This window comes from Triticum dicoccoides, chromosome 6A, assembly GCF_002162155.2.
Source record: "Triticum dicoccoides isolate Atlit2015 ecotype Zavitan chromosome 6A, WEW_v2.0, whole genome shotgun sequence".
NCBI lineage: Eukaryota > Viridiplantae > Streptophyta > Magnoliopsida > Poales > Poaceae > Triticum > Triticum dicoccoides.
The window spans coordinates 614,104,406-614,131,928 of NC_041390.1; the positions used below are offsets into that span (position 1 = coordinate 614,104,406).

The 27,523-nt window shown below is 47.7% G+C and overlaps 3 protein-coding genes and 3 non-coding genes across 7 annotated transcripts; 3 read left to right on the forward strand and 3 right to left on the reverse strand.

Moving 5' to 3' along the window:
• Window positions 1-1,279: 1,279 nt before the first annotated feature.
• On the forward strand, window positions 1,280-1,370 carry TRNAM-CAU. The gene is given in 2 exon segments: window positions 1,280-1,317; window positions 1,335-1,370. It is a non-coding gene; the product is annotated as a tRNA-Met (tRNA).
• A 635-nt stretch (window positions 1,371-2,005) lies between these two features.
• On the reverse strand, window positions 2,006-4,568 carry LOC119314632 (putative F-box protein PP2-B12). Its single transcript, XM_037589346.1, has 3 exons — window positions 4,135-4,568; window positions 3,926-4,044; window positions 2,006-2,692 (listed from the first exon to the last, which is right to left on the reverse strand). The coding sequence occupies exons 1-3, from the start codon at window positions 4,453-4,455 to the stop codon at window positions 2,185-2,187; spliced, it is 948 nt and encodes a 315-aa protein (XP_037445243.1). The 5' UTR covers window positions 4,456-4,568; the 3' UTR covers window positions 2,006-2,184.
• Window positions 4,569-7,119: 2,551 nt separating this feature from the next.
• TRNAM-CAU lies at window positions 7,120-7,206 on the forward strand. Its single transcript is given in 2 exon segments — window positions 7,120-7,157; window positions 7,171-7,206. It is a non-coding gene; the product is annotated as a tRNA-Met (tRNA).
• Window positions 7,207-11,281: 4,075 nt separating this feature from the next.
• On the forward strand, window positions 11,282-11,372 carry TRNAM-CAU. The gene is given in 2 exon segments: window positions 11,282-11,319; window positions 11,337-11,372. It is a non-coding gene; the product is annotated as a tRNA-Met (tRNA).
• Window positions 11,373-11,922: 550 nt separating this feature from the next.
• On the reverse strand, window positions 11,923-13,922 carry LOC119318479 (F-box protein PP2-B10-like). The gene is made up of 3 exons (XM_037593042.1): window positions 13,526-13,922; window positions 13,322-13,440; window positions 11,923-12,606 (listed from the first exon to the last, which is right to left on the reverse strand). The coding sequence occupies exons 1-3, from the start codon at window positions 13,799-13,801 to the stop codon at window positions 12,108-12,110; spliced, it is 894 nt and encodes a 297-aa protein (XP_037448939.1). The 5' UTR covers window positions 13,802-13,922; the 3' UTR covers window positions 11,923-12,107.
• Window positions 13,923-24,595: 10,673 nt separating this feature from the next.
• Window positions 24,596-27,426, reverse strand: LOC119318480 (F-box protein PP2-B10-like). 2 transcript variants are annotated; one of them, XM_037593043.1, is made up of 6 exons: window positions 27,067-27,426; window positions 26,858-26,976; window positions 25,803-26,284; window positions 25,375-25,625; window positions 25,107-25,181; window positions 24,596-24,804 (listed from the first exon to the last, which is right to left on the reverse strand). In XM_037593043.1, the coding sequence occupies exons 1-4, from the start codon at window positions 27,340-27,342 to the stop codon at window positions 25,540-25,542; spliced, it is 963 nt and encodes a 320-aa protein (XP_037448940.1). In that variant the 5' UTR covers window positions 27,343-27,426; the 3' UTR covers window positions 24,596-24,804; window positions 25,107-25,181; window positions 25,375-25,539. The 2 variants fall into 2 exon arrangements, with proteins under 2 accessions (XP_037448940.1, XP_037448941.1); XM_037593044.1 differs by having other exon boundaries at window positions 25,375-26,284.
• Window positions 27,427-27,523: the final 97 nt, after the last annotated feature.

Consider the following 27,523-nt stretch of genomic DNA (forward strand, 5'->3'; position numbering starts at 1 on the left):
TCTAAAACTAAGATACATCCTCTTTTATTTATTTTGATGACAAGTATTTCCGGACGGAGGGAGCAGTAGAATTGAAAAGGCCTGTAGTATTTTTGTGTAAGTCACTTTTTCTTGTGCTAACAGTACTACGTGTTACTAGTTTTTTTTTTACTACACACGTAGACTTGTACACACTTCTATATCTATACCAATATAAAAAGACCCAAAAGCCAAAAGGGCACATTCAAACCATTTGAACCGTCAAATCATGTTATCTAGCGGTTCAAAACGCTTCAATGTTGAGCACCAAACACGTTTAACGCTCTAATCACCCACCACTGCCATTGGTTATAAACACGTTTTGACTCAACGCTATCCCATGAAATCTGCCATGTAATTAATATCATAACATTTCCATGAAAAAAGTAATTGATATCTTACCAAATACCAACGTGCAACAAAAATATCTTACCTAGTATAACGTGCAACTAATATCATACCTAATATAAACGTGCATTGCACGAACATTATTACTAGTTTCCAAGAAAAAGCACGTCGCCGAAATGGCTGCGAGACGCAGGCTGCTCCGCGTGTTGGTCCCCGTGTTGAGTGAATCTAGACGTGTAGTAGTACCTGGCTACACAAAACGCATTTTTTTTCGCCTCTCGTGTTTTCAGACAAGGTGGCTGGTGGAGGCAGGCTCCAGAAGTGGAGACGGATGGATCATCGATGGACCCATGTGGGCATGTCGCCCGATGGATCACTCGCCGCACCAACACACCACGCACAGCACAAGCGTCTGCCAAAACGTCTCCACTTGACAGTCGTCGACCAGTGGGACCAGGCGCTAATGTCGAGCCGCCTCCTATGAGGACACTGATGAAGGCTCAGCCCAAATCCGATCGTTGGAGTCTCGAGGTGGGCCTGCCTGATGCGAAGAACAATCTTGTACCGCTGGCGTTTGCTCCATCTTTGCCGTACTGCGGCAACACAAGACAAGCTCGTCAGGGAAGATAGATGGTGGGGTGCTGGTTGCGTGAGTATAAAGGATGTTGGAGATGGCCAGCGAACAACGATGGGGCGGTGGCGCATTTGGCTAGCGCGTAGGTCTCATAGCTGCATTGAGCGATCCAGTGGCTGGGCGGTGGGGCCGGCGCACGTTGAGGATAAAAATCTCAGAGCTAGTGAGTGATCCTGAGTTGGAGCCTCTCTCGCCCCAATTCCTTTTCTTTCTCTCCCCTTTTTCTTCCCTATCTGGCTTTTTTATAACAAGGACTGAATCATTCATCGTACACCAGTTGGGGTGGTGGCGCAGTTGGCTAGCGCGTAGGTCTCATAGCTAAAATATGCGAGTGATCCTGAGGTCGAGAGTTCGAGCCTCTCTCACCCCAACTTTTATTTTGCTTATCTGCAACTTTTCTTTTCTTCACTTCAGTTGAGTCATCAATTTTATGTTCTTCTGATCTTCACACTGTCAGACAGAAGAAAAAGAAACCGTTTTCCTGCAGAAACTCCCCTTTCCTTGAAGTCTTGTTTTTTCCTCAAAGTCTTGTTCTTCTTTCAAATCCAGTTTTCATTCTATCTTCTTCTGATATTCACAGTCGGCCGACGGAAAATACAAGGACTAAATGCTCGCAGCCAGGGCAAAGAAGAGAGCGAGTGACACGAGATTCTGTTACAAAGATCTATCCTGACTCTTTCTAAGAATGAAAGCTATCAACACCACCTCATCTTTCCAGAAAAAAGCAGTGCATGAGCTACAGATACGCAAGCGTTTAGCATATTCTCAGGAGAAAAAAGGCATCCAGATGTGAGCGAGAATGCATGGCATTTTGGCACCTTATCTATCTCTCTACAGATACACAAAAGAACCTTTTGTGCATTGCCGACAAGAGGAAGCATATGCAAAGCAGCCACAGGCCACAAGGATCTCAACACAACCAGATGCCAAGTAGCCACTAGACACAAGGATCTCACATAACCAGACGCAAAGCTGCTAAACCAAAGCGCCACCAACGTCTGAATCAATTGTCGTATAACAAACCAAATGTCTGTCACTCATGAGTCATCTGTACAAGAAGTTGTGTGCAGAATTAGCAGCAAAAGGAGAAGTGCTCAAAAACACACATTACAGAAGATATGCTTTTCCTTATTATTCATTTACTTTGACGCGGGCGAGTTGAATGAATCCTGGGAGCGCCTCGCTCAGCCCGACTTCTTACATCTGATCTCGATGCCCTGCACGATGAGGCCGCTCTTCCACTTCCCGCTTTTGGTCTCCGTCAGGCTGATGGACACCTCGCCGTCATCGCCCCCCTCGTTGAGGAACTCACCCAGCTCCAGCTCCATCCACCCGTCGGCTCTTCTCTGAGGGAGCGCGACATTCTCTTCGTAAACTACGCGCCGGTTCGTCAGCGACCGATAGTACTCGTCAACGTCCTCCTCCTCCTCCTCGTACTCATCGTCGTCGCCCTCATCGTAATGCATGTTCTCGTCCGCCTCGCCAGCTTGTAGGCAAACCTCGCGGGTCAAGTTGGTTGCTCCGGAACTGACCGATGCCTCCTGAGCAGGAAAATTCAGCCCATAGTAATAATCTGCCATCTTGAAGACCATGTAGGCGGCATAGGTTGTGTCTTGGGAGAGCATATTGCTATGTATCTTCCCGTGGATCTCAAACCAGCAAACATCCACGAGTTCGGCACCTTCGGAGAACCTGTCGCGAACATATGGTTACAACTTGTAAAGAAGACGATGATCAATGAATAACATGAGTTGAAGACAACCATCTAGTTGTAAAGAAGACAAAAACCAACCAACAACATGAGTTGAAGACAACCATCTAAGTTGTAAAAAAGACCAAACCAATCAACAACATGAGTTGAAGACAACCATCTAGCATTGCAGAAAATTCCATAACTTATTCCGTAAGTGAGTTAGAATCAACTACCACACTTTTCATGACTATCTTTTTTACATATCTCGGTGAATAATAACGACACAAAATACTCAAAAGAAGTCTACAGTGAACAAGGTACGCGGTAGAGTCGTATGTTTTCATGCAAAGTGTCATTTATGACTAGTGATAAATGGAGTGCGCTTTGCTTTTGAAAATAAGGAAAAATAAAACCAAATGCTTATGTGTGAAGCAACAAGGACTTATCATGTACGGCAGCACGTACTCCGATCTCAGATTGAAACTGGCTGCGCCTTAACCTCTTTCAAATAATTGAAGATCATCAGAAACCGATTTCAAGTATTATTCCAAAATTTGCTAGTCAGGAGCCATGTCGAAATACCCATTCTGGGCTTTTATCCACAGGGTAGTTTGATCTACCATCCTACAACTTACACTGCTGTGGATTGCACCAATTAACCCCGAAATGAATTGCAGTCGAGTTAGATCACAATGCAACAGCAAAATCAAATCAAATGCAATTGCAGCCAGTTAAGGATAAGATAACAGCATAGAAACAGTCAGATAAGAACAAGATAATATCACAGAAACATTCACAGCACAGAATACTCAAACAACTCGAACCAGGAGTTACATCCTTTACACAAAGTGTGGTCTATGTGCTGCCAATAGTTCATATTTAAACAAAATTGAAAAGGCCCTTAGCTTTTGAAAGTAAGGAATATAAAACTAGCACCAAGTTCGCTTATGTGTGAATAACCAGGACTTTGGAATGTACAGCAATGGTCCGGTATCCAAATGAAAGTGACTTCAACTGAGTCCCTTTCAAACAGTTTCAAGATCACCAAAATTCAACTGATTTCAAGCATTGTGCTTATTCTAAAACTTGCTACAGAAATGGCGCGACCACGAAGCAACGGTACAGTAAAATCGAATGCAATTGCAATTAGATGAGAATATCATCACCAGGCAGCAACATTCAGACACACAAGCTATATGTATGTGTGGGTATGGAGAGAGCGACGAGCGAACCTCGAGTCTTCAAGTGGGATCCATGTCCAGTACTCGGGCGCGTTCCCCCACACGATGAAGAGGTTCCTGGCGGACAGCATGTAGCACTTGGCGCCGGTCTCCCTGTCCACCCACACGCTCTGCGGGCGCGCGCACAACCACCGAACAATCAAGTCAAAACGAGGACGAATCTGTTAGTAGAGTTGGGGGATGGTCGTGCAGGTACGTACCACGAGCCTGTCCTGAAGGAGGGCGGGGCCGGCTGAGAGGCGGAGGAAGAGCTCCTTCTTGGACGAGGGCGGGGCGGGGCCGGCCAGCTCCCCGTCGGCGAGCGGCGGGAGGCCGCCGGGGGGCAGGAAGCGGGCCCAGACGGCGTCGGAGTCGGCCGCGGCGCGGAAGGCCGGGGAGACGGCGGCTGCGCGGCAGGCGTCGCGCGGGGTCGTGCGGGCCAGCGCCGCCGAGAGGAGCTCCTCCGGCAGGCGCGCGATCTCGCACGCGCCCTCCATTGGCTCCTCCGTCCGCCGGCCGGCCGGTGTCCTCTGGTCCGACATTCGTCGTCGGAGGAGGGGAGTGGGAGGAAGTTGCGACTGGTTCGCCACGGATTTGATTCTTTTGTGTGTTCGGGTGTGGGTGTGCAGAATGCGGCCGGAGGTTTAGGGACGGAGCACGACGGAGCGGCGGGCTGAATGTGGATTAATATTTTGGGGCGAAGCAACAGACGGCAGGTGGGCGACGACGCGGACGACAGTTGGAGGAGGGCCGGTTGCGGCGGCCTCGTGGGAGGCACTACGTGGTGAAGACTCTCTAGTCTCTTCGCATACGTGTGGTTTGTAATACACGAGACGAGAGAATATCACATGGAAATCAAATTTTTTAAAAATAATAATAATACGAAAACCATGTTTGAAAGGTTTGACGAAAACCTGAAAACAATATGTGATGTTAAGACTTACGAGGGTGGTGTTCTATTGCCATGCAAAATTCCAAATTCAAACACATAACTGTTTACGAGCTTCGAAAGAACAAATTCAGCCATGAATATTGGCGTTTACTGTCAGACACTAACCAATGATGATTTTGTTTTTTCATACCTCCTTAGTGAAATATTGTTTAGAGCTGAGAATTTCATATGCTAATAGAACATCACACTTTCAACATTCGAATTTTTTTATTTCTTGTGAAAGTTCTTTTCTGAAACTTTAAACATCATTTCACGTGGTTTTCATTGGTTTCCGTCAAAACTTGGTTATCATGTGATATTCTCTCCAGCGCCCACATCGCCGTCCGAGTCTCCGTCGTTATAAAATTTGTCAGACAGCTCCAACCAACCGTCGGTCTATGCGAAGGGGTGAAATTCTAGTCGACTCGTTACAGCTCATTATGATAACGCGTCAGCTCGGCTTGACTCGTCAACATAACGAGTTTACAGTCAAACTCGGCTTGACTCGTCTAACTGAAGAGCTAGCTCGTTTAACTCGTTATAGGCGCCAATAGCAATATTTATATTATGTATGGAATTAATCTACAAAAACATATTTACAGACATATACATTTCTTCACAAATCACAACAATAAAAAATTTACACTAAAAGAACGCTTGGTAAACTTTATAAGTGACAAGAATATATAACAATATTGGTACTTATCTCACATCCCTTCTGATTAATGAGCTAAATAAGTAAGTCATTAGCTTGGCTCATTAAACTCGTTTTGTTAATGAGCTTAGATTAAAACTCGGCTCCACTCGTTAGTCACCAAAACTGAGTCGAGCCTAGTCACGAGCTACTCCTTTAGCTTGTGATTTTTGACTTAAAATTCCATCCCCACCTCTAGGCCACCAAGGAAGAACCACATCATGTTCAATAAGAAGAAAAACCGTACAACATAGGGGCAACTCCAACGGGGATCATCAAACCATCTTAAACATTTGGAACATCATTTTGCCATCCAACATGATACCTCAAATGTCTGTGGACGCGTTCGGGTGTTCAAAATCCCGCAGACCGGTCACCAACTCGTGAAAGGTTTGCGGGAGTCCAAACCTTCGTCACGTAGGCCTTTGACACCCCGTCGTATGACTTGAGTATGCTTGAACTTGGGATCGATGAATTTGAATAACTTGTTGAACATCCAACCATATCAAATATAATATTTATATTTAAACTATTTTACTTTACTAGGCCGCTAGCGGTCAAGCCGAAATGTCATTCCCTTGGGAAAAAACTGTACACAAAAAATTAAATACCAATACAGCCCCTATGTATGTGTTTGTGGGCTGCTAAGTTGGCTGCCCAGTCAGCTCTGACTTAGTCAAAACCAATTGACCGGCCAAAAACCGAGTCAAGGGTTGCCTTTTGAACTATGTGGTAACTTCAGGGTGCAATGTGACTGATTTCAATGATGATGGTTATAAATCAAACCTATTAGTTAACATGGTACGGACGCATGCGCTCATATATACGCGTATACACTCATCTTATGAACACACACGAACACCCTACCCCTATGAACATCTTCGAGAGACCGAATCGACATATCATCTTGAGATTGACAAAGTCACCAAAGGCGATTCGTAGTCGATGGAAACGTCTCCTCACATTGAACGCGCATAACCCGCATAAAATAAATTCAGAAATAAATGTGAGCATCATGACTTGAACCCTAATGGGCTGAAGATACCACTGTCTCCTATTCATCCAACTACATGTTGGTTCCCCCCAAAAAAAGACCATTGTATACCGAGTGCTAATCTGCCACCCTCTGAAGATAGGAGTACTCAAGAATCAGTCCAAAAGCGAGTCAAATTTCTACTAATGCCGATATTTGGTCATGTAGAAGCACTCGTTCTAAAGGTCGTTTATACTGACATCGCCAATGGCGGGTACATCATCTGTATGCACACAAACAGAACCACAGATGATTGTTTCCTCTGTCTTGCCGTACTGCGTATTACTCCTTCTGTTTCTAAATATAAGTCTTTATAGAGATTTCATTATAAACCACATATGAACGTGTATTGATGCGCTTTTGTGTAGATTCATTCATTTTGCTAACTATGTAGTTTATAGTGAAATTTCTATAAAAACTCAATTTAGGAACGGAGGGAGTAATTCTCTGTAAAAGATCCGTTTTAAATAAAAAACTGTATGAAAAGGTAGAGCACTACTGTAGCTATTGTGGATATAAAGAAGGTTAGATACATCAACAAACACAACGGGGCGGTGGCGCAGTTGGCTAGCGCGTAGGTCTCATAGCTAATGCGAGTGATCCTGAGGTCGAGAGTTCGAGCCTCTCTCGCCCCAAATTTTTGTAGTTTTTTGCAACCTCTCTTTTCAGTTTAGTTGAATGAATTTATCTTCTTATAAAAATCTTCACGGTTGGCCACAGGAAAAATAATCCTATTCCCGCAGAATCTCTCCTTTCTTTCACATAATTTTTCCTCACACACATTTTCTTAAATTCGTCATTTCTCGCTGAAGCCCTCTCTCCTTTCGTCGACACAGTTTTTTCCTCAAAGGCTTGTGCTGCTTTTTGAATCCAATTTTATCTTCTTCCAATCTTCACAGTCGGCCCAAGGAAGATGGTGACAGAAACATACTTATATGAAGAGATTCTGTATTACAAGGTCCTGACTCTTGCGAAAGAATGAACTGTACCAACCTTTTCTTTCCTTATCTGTTCTAGAAAAGTAGTGCATGACCTTTCTAACATGCAATATCTATTCTTACAGATATGCAAGCATATATGAGTGAAGATGTAAGCGAAAATGTATGGCATTTTGACGTCTTAACTACCTTTGTACTTCCTCCGTCACAGTTTAAAAGGCACAGTTAAATTTACGTGCGTTTCCACAATAGACAAGGTTTATGGCGCATTGCATTTATTTTTAGTAGCTAATTAGTACTCCGATATACTATTTCTATATACATGTGTAGTGTGAATGCTATTTTTTAGCCCATCTCACAACCAATAGATAACCACCTAGGTCTCAGAGAATTTCCAAGCGCGCCTTCTAAACCGTGACGGAGGGAGTAGATACAAAAGAGCCATGCATTTTCACTTACATCTTCAACTAAACTTTGTAGATACGCCAACGAGCCACAAGGATCTCACGTAACCAGATGCCAAGGAGACACTAGACAGAAGGATCTCACATAACCATACGCAAATATGCCTAACCAAGGCCTACAAACGGCATGCGTCATCTAGCAAACCGAACACCCCTAACTCATCAGTCATCTGGGTATCACAGTCTATACAGATATGCTTTAGCAGCAAAAGGAGAGGCGTTCAAAACCTCACACTACAGAAGATATGCTTTCCTTGTTCATTTACTCTGACATGGGTGGGTCGAATCCTAGGAGCGCCTCGCTCAACCTGATTTCTTACGTCTGATCTCAATGCCCTGCACGATGAGGCCCCGCTTCCAGTTTTCACCTTTGGTCTCCGTCAGGCTGAAGGACACCTCGCCGTCGCCGACCCCCTCGTTGACCCAAATGATGAGGTTAAACTTATTGAAAGGTACAAGGTTAGAGTGGGAGTAAATTCTCAATTGAAGAGTATGCCTATCACCTCGGAATTGCATTGAAAAGTGTATAAGGATAAAGTTAAGGAATCGAAAGACAAGTCACTTGAATTGTTTGACACAAAGGTTGAAATTCCTCGGCTACAAATCGACTTGAACCGAAATTTCTCCTCCCCAATGCATGATGGTACAGTCGAGGTGTATGTCCCCAATTCTTCTAGCCAACCACCAAGTAGCCAACCAAATGAAGTAGGGATGAATGCTAGAGCCATAGTAATTCAAGAGGAAGAGATTGATGCTATTGCTCATGGTGATGATGATGCTATTGCTCATGGTGATGATCGATCATGCTATTGCTCATGATGACGCTCACGCTATTTCTCATGGTGATGCTTATGCGGAAGATGGAGAGATTCATTATCATGCCATCGGTAACTTGAATGTCATTGTCTTCCAACAAGACATGGATCGTAGCCTCCCCTATAGCCGCATGTATGGGTATGGCTTGGATGACGAGGCTCCGGAGGAAGAATTGGACGAGGATGGATTCACGGAGCAAGAAAATCAAATCTTCACGAAGGTGACTGGCAAGGAAAGTGGTGTCCTATTGTTTCATGATCTTAGTCTTGCCGACATGGTCATTGTTCATGGTGGCATGAGATTGGGTTTGATTAAACCAACACCGTGCTCGAAAGTCGGCGATCCAAGGCCAAAGAATGAGGACGAGTATGCTTATTTGAAGAAAGGCGTCAAGTTTTGATGCTTGCAAGAGTTCAATATGTGGTTGAGAGACTACGCTATTCAAAACAATAGGCCATTTGTTGTTGGTCATTCGACCCAAAATGTGCCCTTTTTATGGTTTTGATTTGATGGGCAGCTATCGATAGCTCAGTTTGTTCCGTTTTGATCATATTTTATTAAATCCCTCGGCCTCTGCATCAATCGATGCATAAGATCATCTTTATTTATTATTGAACATAGGTCTAACAAGAACATACATCAAGCCACCCAAAACCATCACTCACACCTACAAAAATCGATAATATGGAGTGCTCTCACTCCCATATCTAAAACCGGTGTCGTCGCCGATCCATCCACATAACGCATCGGAACGAATAGCCGGTGTAGCAGACCTAAAGCGTACACCACATGCACACGTTTTAGAAGCCGCCATCATCATCGGACCGCTGGCCCATCTTCAGGAGAGAGATCCGCATCATCCTTGTCAGTTCGTCCATCCGTCGACGCCACCACGACACCCAACGGCGCCAGCGCCCTGCACTCGTCCATCCAGACGCGAAAATTCTGGAGGATCTTTCGTGCGTAGCACCTGCCGACTAGGCATGACTTGACATCTCCACCGAAGCTTCGTGCAAGACGAAGCCGCTCCACCTCATGCCTCTGTCTTTCAGCGTTGCTTCACCAACGATGCTCCCAAGAAAGAAACGACACCACAGTACCGCCATCATCCGATCTGGAAGACCGGATCCTAGGGTTTCCCCCGAAGCAGCACAAGTGGGTCGACAGAAGTTACACGATGATGCCTTCATCAAGGTAACGACGCAGAACACCGCCATCACCTGCCAACGGCTCGGTTTTCACCGGCAACTCTATCTTCCCGACTCGCAGCCAGGATTAGATGACGGATGTCGAGATCCGGCCATCCAGCCTCAGGCCGACCACCTTCGACGGAGGAGATGGCCACCATCGTCGCTGCACCGGCCAGATCAGATCTGACCAGAGGCGCCGCCGAATAGTCCACCAAGCCCTCCACGCCGGCGCCGCTGATCCGACGCCCGATGGCGCGCCGCCGCCGACCGCAGCCACCACCCTTCGCGGTACAGTAATGTGCCGCACCTGCAGCTGCCGCCGCCCAAGGCAGGGCCGGCCACCACGCTGCCGCCTGCCGCAACCATCGCCGCCGCGACACATAGATTGAATCGACCGTACCACCACGCGTTTAGGGGCACCGCACCAACCCTAAGATGCGGGAGAGAGGGAGTCCCCCGCCACCGCCGACGGCCTCCGGGCTTAGCCCGGCGGCGGCGGAGGAAGGGGAAGAGGGAGATCGCGGCCCCGGTGGCTAGGGTTTGGGCGCCGCCCGAGTCGCCCGAGCGGGGGCGACGCGGGTGTTTCTTTATTGCTTGATCTAGTGCACGCTCATTTCCGTCTTGATCATGCGTCGTCATTTTCCTGTCTATGTCGCTGGTAGTTGTAAGAACACAATATGTGGTTTCTCATAATAGAAATCGTAGAGGAATCTCTCTTTATTAAAAAGGAAAAAAACGAAGACCATTGTATAACGAGTACTAATGCTGAACTGCCACCCCCTGAAGATACTCAAGATTGTGTCCAAAACCAGAGTCAAATCTCTACTAATGCCGGTATTTGGTCATGCAGTAGCACTGGTCCCAAAGGTCGTTTATACCCTGACATCGCCACCGGTGGGTACATATATCATCTGTATGCACACAAACAAAACCACAAATGACTGTTGCTCCATCTTGCCATACTGCTGCTTATTACTGTAGTTCTCTGCAACCAACAAACCTGTGTGGAAATATGCATGGTAGAGTACTAGTTACTCAGCGAATATAAAGGAGGTCGGGCATGGCGAGAGAACAACGCCGGGGCGGTGGCGCAGTTGGCTAGCGCGTAGGTCTCATAGCTGCATTGGGCGATCCAGTGGCTGGGCGGTGGGGCCGGCGCACGTTGAGGATAAATATCTCAGAGCTAGTGAGTAATCCTGAGTTGGAGCCTCTCTCGCCCCAATTCCTTTTCTATCCCTCCCCTTTTTCTTCCCTATCTGCCTTTTTTATAAGAAGGACTGAATCATTCATCGTACACTAATTGGGGTGGTGGCGCAGTTGGCTAGCGCGTAGGTCTCATAGCTAAAACATGCGAGTGATCCTGAGGTCGAGAGTTCGAGCCTCTCTCACCCCAATTCCTTTTTCCTTTTTTTTCTCTGACTTCTCTTCAGTTCAGTTGAATCAAATTTATGTTCTACTAATAATCTTCACGGTTTACCAGAGGAAAAATAATCCTATATTCCTATTCCTGCAGAAACTCTCCTTTCTTTCGCATAATTTCCCCTCGCGCATTTTCTCGCCAAAACTCTTCTTTCCTTGACATAGTTTTTCCTCAAACGCCAGAGGAAAAAATAATCCTATTGCTGCAGAAACTCTCCTTTCTTTCACATAATTTTTCCTAGCGCATTTTCTCGCTGAAACTCTCTTCTTTCCTTGACATAGTTTCTCCTCAAAGGCTTGTGCTGCTTTTTGAATCCAATTTTATCTTCTTCTAATCTTCACAGTCGGCCCAAGGAAATCGAAAACTAAATGCTCGCAGCCAGGGCAAAGAAGACAGTGACAGAAACATATATGAGATTCTGCAGAATCCTGTGCGAAAAGAACCTTTTGTGCATTGCCAACAAGCCAAATGTATCTCACATAACCAGATGCCAAGGAGCCACTAGACACAAGACACAAGGATCTCACATAGCCAGACGCAAATCTGCTTAACCCGTAATTCATCAGTCATAGTAGGTAGCATAGGCTGTACACATAGTATGCTTTAGCAGCAAAAGGAGAAGTGTTCAAAACCACACACTACAGAAGATATGTTTTCCCTTATTCATTTACATCGACCCGGGCGAGTCGAATCCCAGGGGCTCCTCACTCAGCCCGATTTCTTACGTCTGATCTCGATGCCCTGCACGATGAGGCCGCTCTTCCAGTTCCCGCCTTTCGTCTCCACCAGGCTGATGGACACCTCGCCGTCATCGCCCCCCTCATTGAGGAACTCGCCCAGCTCCAGCTCCATCCACCCGTCGGCCCTTTGCTGTGGGAGCGCGACATTCTCTTCGTGGGATACTACGCGGCGGTTCCTTCTCCTGAGTCTTAGCCGCGGAAAGGGAACCATCGGCCGGTAGTTCTCGGGCACCCCACCCTCGCCGTCGTCGTCATCATTACCTTGGAGGCAAACCTTGCGGGTTGTGTTGGTTGCTCCGGCGCTGATCGATGCCTCCTGGACAGGAAAATCCAGCCCGTAGAAATTATCGGTCGTCTTGAAGACCATGTAGGCGGCATAGGTTGTGTCCTGGGAGAGCATCTTGCTATGTATCTTCCCGCGGATCTCGAACCAGCAAACATGCATGAGTTGGGCACCTTCAGAGAACCTGTCGCAAACATAGGGTCAGGATTTGTAACAAAGACAAAAACCAATCAACACCTTAAGTTGAAGAGAACGATCTAGCATTGCAGCAAAGTTCCGTAACAATGACGAAAACCAATCAACAACATAAGTTGCTGAAATTGATCTAGAATTGCAGAGAGATCCTGTGACTTGGTATTAACCACATATTGCCTACTGTCAACAAGGTAGATCATAGAAATCACATTGTTTATGCAAAGTGTCATCTATGTGCTGTGCATGGTTCATAAAGAACAAAGTTGTAAAGGGCACGCCCTCTGCTCTTGACAGCAAGGAAGATAAAAGTAGCACTTGGTTCTGCTTATGTGTGAAGGAACTAGCATGTACAGCGGTATTCCACTCTCCAAATGAAACTGACTTCAACTTAACCACTTCCAAACAGTTTCGAGATCTTCAACAACTGATTTGAACTATGTTCTTATCATAAATTTTGCTAGTCAGAACCATGCAGAAATCCCTATTCTGAGTTTTTGGCTCACGGCAAAGGTAGTTTGATCTACCATCCTATATAACCTCGTCAAATTAATTGCAATCAAGCGCGTGAGACCGCAAAGCAACAGCACAATCAGATCAAATGCAGTTGCAGTTAGATGAGCAGCAACATTCAGAAACATTCAGGAACACAGGCTAGATGCAATTCGGACAATCTGCATCGGAATAGGAGAGAGCGGCGAATGGACCTGGAGTCGTCGAGCGGGATCCAGGTCCAGTACTGCGGCGTGTCGCCCCACACGATGAAGAGGTTCCTGGCGGACAGCATGTAGCACTTGGCGCCGGTCTCCCTGTCCACCCACATACTCTGCGCCCACACGACCATCAATTGATTAGAGATCGACCGAATCTGTTGGGGAAATTAGGAATCAGCGTGCAGTACAGGCACGTACCACGAGCCTGTCCTGGAGGAGGGCGGGGCCGGCTGAGAGGCGGAGGAAGAGCTCCTTCTTGGAGGAGGGCGGGGCGGGGCCGGCCAGCTCCCCGTCGGCGAGCGGCGGGAGGCCGCCGGGGGGCAGGAAGCGGGCCCAGACGGCGTCGGAGTCGGCCGCGTCGCGGAAGGCCGGGGACACCGCCGCGGCCCGGCAGGCGTCGCGCGGGGACGTGCGGGCCAGCGCCGCCGAGACGAGCTCCTCCGGCAGGCGCGCGATCTCGCAGGCCTCCTCCATCGATCGGTTCCGCTGCTTGTGATTCGAGATTCGTCGGAGGAGGAGGAGAGTGCGAGAGAGTTGCAATTGGTTTGGCTGTCCGGGGATGGGGATGGGGATCTATAGGGTTTGGCCGTGTAGAAGGCAGCCAGAGGCTTTTTTTTTTTTTTTGAACTTAAGGCAGCCAGAGGCTTAACGACCAAGCAGCGGTTTGATTTTGTGGATTGATTAATTTGGGACGAAGCAACAGATGGCAGGTAGGAGGACACCCGGCGGCTAGGTGGCCGCCCGATGGGAAATAGTGCTACCATACGGACTTCCGAGCTGTCGGATCTTAAACGAAACGGCATCGGGGAGCTATGGATCAGCTGGACCTATGCACAATTTTTAAATTTTTAAGGGGCTTTTATGCAAAAAGTTACAGACTTCTTGGGACCATTGGATCTCAGATCCAACGGCTGCCCAAGAGTTCATATCACCGTAGCACTTGAGGTGTTCTCCTGGCCGGTTGTGGTGGCCTCATGGGAGGCACTATGTGGTGTCCCGGGTTTCACCGAGTCCCACTTGACAGGCTTTACTTTTGAAAAAAAAATCAGGGCTTAGATTCTCATTTCAAATCTACTTCCTTTCTTTGGAATTACATTTTTTGCAGGAAAAAGGGTTTTCATTCCAGAATTACAGAGTTACTATCAAGAGGCAAGATTTCCTCGATACATGGGGCCTTCTCTGTAGCCATACAACTGTGCTACATTCAGTACAGTTATGTCTTGCCAAACAATCTATTACTCTATTTTGATCACGATGTAGCTTTTATGAAATTAACCAGAAGAGTTTTAAGCTCCAAAGCTAGATGACCGTAAACCAAAACGATCGAGATAATCATCACTGAGAATCGAAAGAGCCATCGACGAATAGGAAGATCTGTATATTGTATTGCAGGCATCATATCTTGCATCAGCGCATGGAAGATTCGTTTGGAATTACTTGATGCTTAATAATATTTTATTACTTTGAAAACTTTGTGAAAATAAACAAAAATGTACAATTAACATGATAATTGTGTTTAGTATCACAAGTTACAAAAACCAATTTGATCCACGGATCTTAAGAACGGCAAACTCATTGTGAATAATTGCAGTCCAGCAAGATACAAATGTCTGTTTTGATGGTATCTTTCTTATGACACGATGCCTTTCTTTGTTCTAGTCTTGATGCTCCGCACAATGACACCTCTGTTCACACTAGTAAGCGTACACGTTCAACAACGCATGTCTCAACTAATATTACAACCTTATGTGAGAATTTACATGCATTGTCCAAGTTTCATAATACACCACACAGTTATTATGGAATGGAGGGAGTATAATTTAAATGAGTTTCAAGAATTTCATAGTTTAACTATAATATTATGCATTTCTCAATGTAGCAAAATCATAGAAGGTGCAATGCATGTCCAGACAATTATAGATTATGTTTGCAGGTGCAAGGGAAATTAGTGTACACAGTAAGTAAAGATAAATATATAGCATTGCAAAACATATGGTGTATCTCCTCAATGCTTTTCTGACTCTTAACATGGTATCGGAGATACAAACATAACAGTTCACAAGTAGCTTCTGCATATCTGGAATACAAAACGAGATTTGGCTTGATGGTTAGACATGAGTCATACATCCTATCTTCTATGCTTTTTTCTAAGCAAATGCCATCATGTCTTGCTTTATTTATCAAAGAATATTTACATCACCATCAATGGAATAATCATACTACGTAGATCATTAGTCCCAACACTACGTTGAGGAGTTAAATGCATAAAACCAACACAATAGTGTCATGGCTAGTAGAAAACCATCACAATAGGAATCGTGACGAAACACACCATTATAGGACCCTAATATCCAACGCACGTCAGCTCTGGGAGGACCCCCGTGAATGATTTGTTTGTCCCAGGATGGTCCATCGAGCGAACCCTTTTGATCATTGAAAACGTCGCTTGTATAGGTTTGATCAATGACTAGTTGATCGATTTAGGTCTTAAAAAGCTGTCCAAATCCCATCCCATTCACCCAAAAAAGTGCCACGCGGTTCTTGTGCTGCCCATAGGCCCAATTATCTTCTTTTTTTTAGAAAAAATGACAACAATAAAAAAGGACCCTAATTGCCATGATCAGAATTATGATTGTCATGCTAAACTTTTAAAACTATCATGGTTAAAAAAGGGAAAAAATGCAATGACATTAAAAATTAAAATGCCATCATCTAAATAATAAAATATGCCATCCTCTTAATAATAAAAATACAATGTTATTGAATATTAAAATGACATGCTCTTAAAAATTAAAACTGCCAAGTTAATGATAAATACAAATGCCATACTCTTAAGAATAAACAACCATCCACTTAATAATAAAAATGCCATGTTGTTGATTACGAAACTGACATCCTCTTAAAAATAAAAATACCATGTTATTAACTATTAAAAATGCCATGCTCTTAATAATAAACTAATGTCTTATTAATAATAAAATGACATGTTTTTAGTAATAAAACGGCCATCCTATTATTAAAATGCCATGTTATTTGACTATTAAAATGCCATGCTCTTAATACATAAAAACCGCCATGGTACCGATAACAAAATGCCATGCTCTTAAAAAATAAAACTATAATAAAAGAAGGACCTATGAACTGTCATGCTACCTATAATAAAAAATGCGCATGACAAGTTTTGAAAAACATCCTCTCTGAAAAGTAGGGATTTTTGCTCTATAAAAATAAAATAAAAAACAGATTATTTTTTGCAAATGAAAGAAGAATTTAAAAAATAGTTCACCAAAATACATAAAGGAGATTTAAGCACAGCTATTAAAGAAACCTAGCTTTAGCCCAGTAGTGAGCGTGCTTGGTACTCAAGCACTCTCTCTATAAACTAATATAAGAGCGTTTAAATCACTATATTAGTAATTTAAACAGTCCCCTTGGGGTTATCTTGCGCTTGGAAGAAGAACTAGGAAAAGGAAAAAATATAGCGATAGTTTTAGTACAATCCAATTTCTCGATTCAATAGAAGCCCAAAGAGGTGGCACGCTCCCAAATTTTGCACGTGTGATACATGTTCCTTCTATTTCTCCAAGTAAAGCTCTTCGCAAGGCAATACCGACGGTGTCCGCTTGACCTTTTCTAAGCAGGGACAGAATGAAACTACCATAATAAAGGCGCTTACTATCTACTCTTGATTCAACACACTTCCACTGTAGTGTTTGATTGGATCCTGCTACCTCCTCTCGAACCATAATAGACTTTTATATTAGTTTACGGAGGAAATACTTCTTTGGAGGTCATGAGTTTGACTCCCTCAGCCTCACACCGCTCGTCATTTATTTGAAAAATAATAAAGAGAGGGAAGTTTGCTAGATCCTTTCACAGCAAAGCACTCCAGAGAGTTGACGTGACATTGGCCTTGCGTCAAGATCCGTGTGGCGACCTGCAAGATGTTCGCTAGGGTTGGCCTCCTGGCAAACGTTAGTCAATTAGCATTTCCAGGCAAGAAACTACCCATGACACACGCTGAAACAGGAAAACAAATCCCAGTATTTAGGGCATGTGCAATGGTCTAGACAACATCTGTCTGCAATACTTGTGCATGTAATCTGCAGATGGCACCACAGACACCTCCTACAATAGAGCGACTGTTTTGCTGTCTATAGAAAGTGAAACTGCCGTCCGTGTTGCTTGTTCGCCTCTGTGCAAATTCTTCTTCCTCCTTCCAGTACTTGTATCCTCTCTATCCTCCAGTAGATAAAATTCTGAATCTTAACAATTACCTTTTCCAATTCTTCCTAAGGTCATGCTGCCAATTCTCCAGCCATGAATTATTTTCCTTTCGTGGTGCTCTCACGATTGAAACACATCCACTTTCAAATTAACGTCAATGTACATTAACTATGTGTACACTGATATGCTTTAGCAGCAAAAGGAGAAGTGTTGAAAAACACACACTACAGACAGTGGCGGCGCCAGGAAATGAAGGGTGGGTATTCATCCAAAAAAAATTTGGCTCCAAATGTAGTATATGAACCAAACAACACAACACTAGCAATATATGAACAAAACAACACTAGCATAACGGCAATAACAATATTTCAATGTATCAAACCATAACAACATAAATACATAAGTACCTTTTGATTAATAAAGTGATGATATCCTTCTTTTTTCGAGAGTACGCCAACGGCGTACCTTAGCTTTATAGAAGGCAGAGAATATTTACAAGAGATTACAATGCAAAGATCACATCAACATGTGTCTAAGCTCCAACACACTCCACTCCCTCACCTAACGCGATTACTCAAAAAATTGTTGAACTCCTTTAGCTCCTGCCACAGCCCAAAGCTTTAGTTCTTCGAATATAAGCTCAGTCGTTCCCCCTTCATTTAGAATCCTAGCTCCACCAAACACCCTGCCATTCCTTTGTTTCCATAGACACCAGCAAATGAGAGCTATGAGCGTGTCGAAGCCTTTCCTCTTGGACTTGACAACTTGCTTCCTCCCTGCTGCCCACCAATCCTCCAACCTTGCGTGCTGCGTAGGAAGCAGGGCCAGGTTGATATTAGCCCTGGTGAAGCACTGGAACCAGACTTGCCGTGCGTACACGCATTGAAGTAGAATATGATCCACATTATCCTCCTCTTGATCACATAGGTAGCAAGGAGAGGTCCTATCTTGTAACCCATGCCTGAATCTCCTATCCGATGTCCACAGCCTGTATTGGACAGCTAGCCACATGTAGATTTTGCATGCTAGTGGCGCTTCATTCTTCCAGATGGCCGAGGATAGCTGAAACCTGATTCCTCCTTCACAGAGCATCTTATATGCCGAAACCGTAGAGTAGTCCCCATGTGCTGTCCAAGCCCAAACTGGTTTATCCTCAATGCCCGCGGTGGGGTGCACCTCCATCAGTACTTCCCATAACTGAATGAACTGCGCCAGTCCATCAGTGTCCATGTCTCCCATGATATCATTTGTCCAAGCGTGCGAGGCTAAACCCTCCTGCACAGATCTCCTATTTGCAACTTGAGTTCTCACCTTGGTTGCAACCAGGGGGGCGATTTCCTCAATCCTGTATCCTCTGATCCACCTGTCTTTCCAGAACAACGTCCTTTTTCCATCTCCTATCTGCCATTGGACTAGGCTCGCAAATGACTCCATAACTCTCTTGTCCGCTGTCAGATGTAGTCCCTGCCAAGGTCTAGCAGCGTCTGTTCTTCGGAGCCATTCCCATCTCAGTCTAAGTGCAATGCCTTGTTTTTGCAGATCTATCACACCTAAGCCACCAAGGTATTTAGGTCGGCATACACGTCTCCAAGAAACTACACACTTGCCTCTCTGAATCTCCTCTGTGCCTGCCCAAAAGAATGCCCTGCAGCCACTATCAATCCTGTCCAAAGCCCATTTGGGAGCTTCCGCGACAATCAGGTGGTGTGTGGCTCTGGCCCGCATCACTTGGTTCACCAAGATGAGTCTGCCTGGTCTCGTGACCATCCCTCGCTGCCACCCAGGCAGGATTTTAAGCGATGCGTCCACCATGGGCTGCCACTCCGAGCGAGTCAGCGGTTTGATGCTGAGTTGTAGTCCCAGATACTTACACGGAAAATGCCCAAGCTTCCATGGCAATGCACTTTGGATCAGCTCCTCGTCACCCTCCTCTCCTCTAATCAGGATGGCAGAGGATTTAGCAAAATTAACCCTTAGCCCCGATGCCATGCCAAATATGCCAAGAATCTCTTTCACAAATAAGATGTCAGTAGCGGTCGGCTTGATGAACATCACTACATCATCCGCATATAGGGAGAGCCTTTGCATTGGCCCACATCCATTTAATCTGCTCAGGACTTGTTCGTCATGCGCTTTCTTCATGATCGCGGTGAGGACATCCATTGCAATGACGAATAGGAGTGGAGACAGAGAGTCACCTTGTCGCAGACCACAAACGTGCACGAATTTCTTGCCCGCACAGCCATTTACCACTACTCGAGAGCTAGCAGAAGACAGCAGTGTTGTCAACCAAGATAGCCAGACCTCCGAGAACCCTTTTGCCCTTAGCACCTCGAATAAGAACGGCCAAGACAAGGAGTCAAATGCTCGCGATATGTCCAATTTAAGCAACACTCCCTTCGCCTTCCTTTGATGTAATCTTCTTGCCATTTGCCTCACGAGAAGAAAGTTGTCATGCAGTGCTCTTCCTTTTATAAAAGCTGACTGGTTGATGTGTACCAACTCCCCCATGCGTGGCCTTAGCCTAGTGGTCATTAACTTGGATGCTATCTTCGGCAAACTGTGGACCAGGCTAATTGGTCTGAATTCCTGAACATGACAAGCCTCCGGGGATTTAGGTATTAATGTGATAAGCGCCTGATTAAGCCTTCCAAAGCCCCTCCCATTGCCCAGGAATAGTTTTTGGAGGGCAGCAATAACATCCCTCTTCACAATACCCCAAGCCATTTGGAAGAAGATTCCAATGTATCCATCCGGTCCTGGAGCGCGGTCTGAGGGGAGATCCTTAATAACAACCCAGATTTCCTCCTCACTGAAAGGCCGATCCAGCTCCGAGAGATCCATAGACTGAATGTCCAACGCTTCCAGGTTTAATGTGTGTTCCCTTGCAGTATCCTTCCCAAGGAGATCCTGATATGCCGAATAGAAGGCCTCCTCTTTGCCAGCTTGATCTGCAATGACTTGTCCATCCACGGAAATAGCCGAAATGAAATTCTTTGCCCTCCTGCCATTGGCAATCAAGTGGAACAATTGTGTGTTTGCATCCCCCTCTTTAAGCCATCGAACCCTAGATCATTGCCTCGCTATCGTTCTTTCCAATGAAGCCAAACCTAGCACCATATGTTTTAAGGTCTTCCTGAGCCACCGTTCCTCCTTAGAGAGTAGTCGCTGTTCCTGTGCCACATCGAAGCGAAGTATGACCGCATTAGCTACTGCAATCTGCATCTTTATATTGCCCACTTTCTTTTGTCCCCATGCGGTGAGATGGCGCGCAGTGTTCCTCAAAAGCACATCCAGTCTGATGAAGGGATCTGTGATCTCCTCCTCACACATCCATGCTTCCTTAACCATGTCCAAGAAGCCCTCCATTTTCGTCCAAAACAGCTCGAATCTGAATCTCCTTTTCGACTGCAAATGCTCCTCCAGCGACAAATATAGCGGACAATGATCAGAAAGTGAGGTTGAAAGTGCCTGCAGTAGGCTCTCTGGATGGTCCATTTCCCAATCAACCGACGCAAATGCCCTATCGATCTTTGTTAGAGTAGGCCTCTCCCTGTCATTGCTCCATGTGTACTTGCGCCCGTGCAAAAACAATTCCTTAAGTGCATTATCATCCACAAACTTCTTAAACTTCCCCATCATCCTCCTATCAATCCGCGAATTGTTCTTATCCGCAGCGTGCAGAATGAGATTGAAATCCCCAATCACCAACCACGGTCCAGGGTAGTAGCTACGTCGCTCCGCCAGCTCCTCAAGAAACATAACCTTCTGAGCATCCTCTTGTGGCCCATACACCACCGTAAGCCACCACGCGTTGCCCTCCCTTGGCAGGACGTAGCTCGTGATGAAATTAGTATCATTCACAAAGTTAGAGAGATTAACTCTCGTGGAATCCCACGCAATGAAGATTCCACCTCTAGTCGCCAACGCCGGAAGATACGCAAATCCATCATACGATGGCCCAATGCATTGCAACATAGTGTACTGGTTAACAACCTCTAGTTTCGTTTCGAGAATACAAATTATCGCGACATGCACCGTGTCAGCGAACTCCCGGAGCGCCTTTCTCTTGTCAGGGCTGTTCAGCCCTCGGACATTCCAACACACCACCTCCATAGCGTTGTATGACATTGGAGAATGCAGACTCCCCATGTCACACAGCCACCCACTAGACCTGGATTGCCGTCTCTGGTGCCACCTCCATCAACTCTTGGGTCAGGTTCGTCGGGATCACCTTGCCGAAGATTGCAGCAATTGCCCTAAGCTGGCCTTCTTGAAGTGGCGAGTCAAACACCGATCGTAGTTGACCTAGCGCGTCCTCCGAGACCGCCAGATCATCCCCTACAATACCAAGTGTTTTCAGCAAAACTGCCTCCGCCATTGTCGCTTTAGATTTCCTCGTCCCTATGCCACATCCTGACCTGGTAGCCCGTCGCGGCGTGAATGGATCTTGCCCTGCCCTCACACCTCGGATCCCTTCTATTTCCTTGAGAAGTGGCGGCGCGAGTTTTTTCAATAACCCTGCGCAAAAGGATTTGATGTTCCCAATTGCAACTTGCTCTCTGGAAGGAAGCACGGCAGGCATGCCAGTCTGATCCTGGTTCTCTCCATGAAGAACAAGCTCTCGCCCATGCACCAAAGTGCCCTCGCATGCATGTGCCCTGGACGTGGTCATGTCATTCTCCTGTAGCAGTAGATGCTCAGGATCCGATGCCAAATCCTGCATGTGCGCCGCATCAATCCCGAGCACCACATCAGTTCACAGGATCTCTGTCACTGGGTCCCAGCCCACAGCCTGGGCCTGGTCCCCACCCCGAACCATCCCATCCTCCTGCTGGTCGATAGTTGTCTCCTGGATCGTTTGTGCTTCGATCCTACCTTCTACCCCCAATCCCACAGCAGCCTCAGCTGTGGCCATCCGCACCGGATCCGGAGCCTCAGTCACCAACTCCACAGTGCCCTTTGGTGGCAGGGCCACCCCCACCCGATCCTCTGGGATAGCGTGCTGCGTGGGGTCTGCCGACCGGACCGGCAGAGCCTCCCCCACCAAATCGTCTGGGTTAGTGTGTTGTGTGGGGTCAGTCGTCCGGACAGGCAACCCTGCCCCCGCCAGCTGGCCATCCATGACCAAAACCGTCCCCTTATCCACCTCGGGATCCTCCCTGACCAGTTGCTCGCCAATCATATTCAAACCAGCATCCTGATTGCCCCTCGGTCCAGCAGTGGCAGCCAAACTTGCTTCGCCATGTGTCGCCACCATATTCGCCCTCGCACCTCCAGGACGATTCGCATTTGAATCATTCGGTCTTGGTCTTGGTCTCCCGACAGTCTGCATCCCAGCGGCCCCCCCAGCAGCAGAAATCGTCACTGGCGCACCAGATGACATGGAAGGAATCCTCCAATCCGAGGGGCCCAGCCTCCCCACCAGCGCCTGCCGGTAGGAACCCCGGCCCTCTCCGGCCGCCGGCCCTGGTAGCTGCCTCCCCGCACCACGATCATCCCTGACACCACGCGTCCATGGCTGCACAACCCAGTCTCCACCCGGATGCGAACCAAAAGAATCATCAGGCAATCCACTCTGCCCACTGTCACCCGAGCTCGCATCCCTCCTCCAATTCTCAGGGGCTGTGAAATCGCGCATACGACTAATGTGGATTAAGATCGGGTACTCCAGAAGCTGCCGATACTTGACTTGCTGCACCTCCGGCTCCGGCGGTTCCGGCACCCACAGTCGACGGAAAACATGCACCTCATCAGGATCCACACACCAAGCACGCAATTTGAACAAGGAGAGATCTTCTCTGCTCATCGTTTCTGGGGCCAGACTCTCGATGAGACAGGAGCTGCCCAGAAGCTCTGCCGCCGATTCCTGCGACCATGCGTGAGAGGGAATCCCTTCAATCATGAGATCAACATGGGTGCGCATAATCCTCGACGCCGCTTGCGCCTGCCGAATCCATGGTCTGATGAAGATCTTGACACCCAGATGCTCCACGAACGGCACGGCGAGAGCGCGGTTCCTGAACTCATGTGCGGCGAACACCACGAGGAAATCCTCCGGATGGAACTTGTGGACGGAGAACTTGTGCCTTGGCACCCCCAACTGGACCGAGAGAGCAACTGCCGCGTCGTCGCAAGACACCGGCGGCCTTGGACCCCCCACATACGCCACAACCGCCATCTTCAGCCTCTGCTCGAGGTCATCCATCCCAGCAGAGCGCTGCAAGATGCAAACTTCCGACGGAGCCGCCAAGAAAGCAGCGTCCGCGACCATCGGAGCGGGGGTGGGCGCGCCTGGCGAGAGCGATGCCGGCGGCATGCTCTGCCTAGGCACCAGCACCCCCACCTCCGGAGATGGTGACCGACTCTCTACCGGCTCCTTCCTGGCCACCTTGGCGATGACCGCCCGCCGAAGCTCCTCCTCCGACATCGGGCTGCGCAGGAGCGTACACTGCGACGAGACATGCCCCGCAAACCCACACCTGATGCAAAGAGGCTCGTTTGTGCACTCTTGACGCTGATGCCCATCCTGGAAACACCTGAAGCAGAGCCCGAAGAGATCCGGGGGAATCTGCCTCCTCTCCGAAGAAGTCGGCGAATCTGCACGCCTCTGGACACCAGCCCCCTGCTGGCGCCTCAGAGCCCGGCGCCGCCGCCACATGGCCTTACGAGACGGACCCGGCCGTCGCCACCCTGCCTCCGGTGCCGCCGCCCCGGCCACCAGGGTAGCCGCACCGGCGGACAAGGAGCGCGCCGACCCGGGGGAGGCAGAGAGCCCTAGCCCAGACACCACAGGCCGCATGGAGGAGGACACCGAAGGAGGACTGCTGGAACCGGACGCCATGGCCGGAGGGAAGGTGGACGCCGGGGCCGGAGTGGCACCCGGCGGAGGGGAAAGAGAGAGGTGGACGCCGGGGCCGGAGCGGCCACCGGCGGCAGGCTGGGGAAGAGAGCGCTGGGGAAGAGAGCGCTGGTCCCTTGGATCCCTCGCAGTAGTTGTTCCAGAAATACAACAATTTTAACCGGTGCGCTTCAACTATGTTTGCGATGATATCCTTCTTACAATATAACTTTGCGATCGCCTTTTTGGAACAGATTGATGACATCTTCATCCTTCACTTGATCGAAAAAGTCTCTCTCAACAAATGTAACCAAACAATTGTTCAGATATTCATCACCCATTTTGTTTAGCTTATTCTTCACATAGCTCATTCCCACAATGCAACAATACTAACACCCTTCTTCTTCATCTGTGATACAAGATTAGAAAAAAAATTACATCAGCAATCTAGTAATCTACTAAGTTGGTCGTGTAGCAAACTAGTGTTTGGATCGTTCTAAACAAATGAATATGAATGCATTTTACAGCACAAGCAATCTGTCCTGACACAGAAAAATCATTCTACAGCATCATGAACGGCAGAGGAGTTGTACCGAATTATTCAACCAATAATATTTTCGCGCACTGAGTAGGCAGTAGCAGAGTGATGTGCATATTTGACAGCAACACAAGCAGCAATTTGTCCCCAAAACTTTAACCCAGAATACCCACCTTAGGCAGTAGCTCGTTGCATTCAAATCCAACACTAGCAGCAATTTGTCCAATTTAACTGCACTGCAAATCCACCTACAGATAATAGAACTAGGAATTAGGAATTAGGATCATGTGATTTGACTAGGACCTAGGAATTAGGAACTAGGACAAATCCAGCACTAGCTCGCTCCGTGATGCTCCAGGCGCTGCTTCAATTTGATCAGGCACTGCCGCATGAGCCCATAGGAATTAGGAAGTTAGAACTAGGAGAAGAGGAGAATAGAACCTGGTCAGCTGCCGGCCTGCCGCTGGTCGCCCGTTCAGCGGCTCTGCTTGCCGCTGCCTGCAGTCAGTACTGGCCGCCGCCGTTGACCGCTACTCGCCGCCGTTGCCGCCGCTGGGCGCTGGCCGCTACTCGCCGCCGCCGCCGCCGCTGGCCGCAGTCGCTAGGTTAGGTTGGGGACTTGGGGAACGACCGAGTGGGGGCTGGATCGAGTGAACGGATGAGCGTAGCCGGTATCCTCTGTGGGCTGTGGGCTGCTAAATAAGACATGTATTAATTTTTTTGGGCCAAATCTTGGGTATTCATATGAATACACGTGAATACCCCTGGCGCCGCCGATGACTACAGACGATATGCTTTCTTTGTTCATTTACTTTGACCCGGGCAAGTTTAATCCTACTAGGAGCTCCTCACTCAGCCTGATTTCTTACGTCTGATCTCAATGCCCTGCACGATGAGGCCGCTCTTCCAGTTCCCACCTTTGGCCTCCGTCAGGCTGATGGACACCTCGCCGTCTTCACCCCCCTCGTTGAAGAACTCGCCCAGCTCCAGCTCCATCCATCCGTCGGTCCTTTGCTGAGGGAGTGCGACATTTTCTTTGTGTAGGCCATTCCTTCTCATGGACCAGTAGTTCTCGGGCATCCCACAGTCATCGTAGTCGTCATCGTCATCATTGTCGCCGTCGTCGTCGTCATCATCATTGTTATGTTGGAGGCAAACCTTGCGGGTTAAGTTGGTTGCTCCAACGCTGACCGATGCCTCCTGGACCGGAAATGCCAGCCCATAGAAATCATCAGTTTTCTTGAAGACCATGTAGGCGGTATAGGTTGTGTCCAGGGAAAGCAGGTTGCTGTGTATCTTCCCACGGATCTCGAGCCAGCAAACATGCCTGAGTTGAGCACCTTCGGAGAACCTGCCGCAAACATAGGGTCAGAGTCTGTAACAAAGATTGCCGACTGTGAAAAAGGTACATTATAGTAGAAATCACATTGTTCATGCAAAGTGTCATCTATGTGCTGTGCATAGTTCATAAAAAAACAAAGTTGTAAAGGGCATGCCCTTCGCTCTTGACAGCGTGGAAGATAAAAGTAGCACTTAGTTGTGCCACTTGCCAAATGAAATTGACTTCAACTTAACCTGTTTCAAACAGTTTCGGGATCTTCAACAACTGATTTCAAGTGATATTCTTATCATAAAATTTGCTAGTCAGAACCATACTGAAATCCCTATTCTGAGTTTTTGGCTCACAGCAAAGGTAGTTTGATCTAGTACCATCCTACCACTCACAGTTGCAGGTTGCACCAAATTAACCACGTCAAATTAATTGCAATCAGACACGTGAGACCACAAAGCAACAGCACAATCAGATCAAATGCAATTGCAGTTAGATGAGCAGCAACATTCAGAAACATTCAGGAACACAGGCTAGATATAATTTGGATAATCTGCACCTCTGCACCAGAACAGGAGAGTGCGACGAACGAACCTGGAGTCTTGGAGTGGGATCCAGGTCCAGTACTCGGGCGTGTTCCCCCACACGATGAAGAGGTTCCTGGCGGACAGCATGTAGCTCTTGGCGCCGGTCTCCCTGTCCACCCACACGCTCTGCGGGCGCGCGCACAACCACCGAACAATCAAGTCAAAACGAGGACGAATCTGTTAGTAGAGTTGGGGGATGGTCGTGCAGGCACGTACCACGAGCTTGTCCTGGAGGAGGGCGGGGCCGGCGGAGAGGCGGAGGAAGAGCTCCTTCTTGGAGGAGGGCGGGGCGGGGGCAGCCAGCTCCCCGTCGGCGAGCGGCGGGAGGCCGCCGGGGGGCAGGAAGCCGGCCCAGACGGCGTCGGAGTCGGCCGCGGCGCGGAAGGCCGCGGAGATGGCGGCTGCGCGGCAGGCGTCGCGCGGGGAGGTGCGGGCGAGCGCCGCCGAGAGGAGCTCCTCCGGCAGGCGCGCGATCTCGCAGGCCTCCTCCATCGGTGATCGAGCGAGATTGGCAACTGGTTTGGCGGTGTGAGGAACGGATATTCTTTTACACCGTGCTCGGAGAGCGCGGGCGGAGGCTTAGCCACGAAGCACTCGGGAGGAGCAGCGGGTTGATTGGGATTAATTTGGGGCGAAGCAACAGATGGCAGGTAGGCGGGCAGGGGCGCGGGAC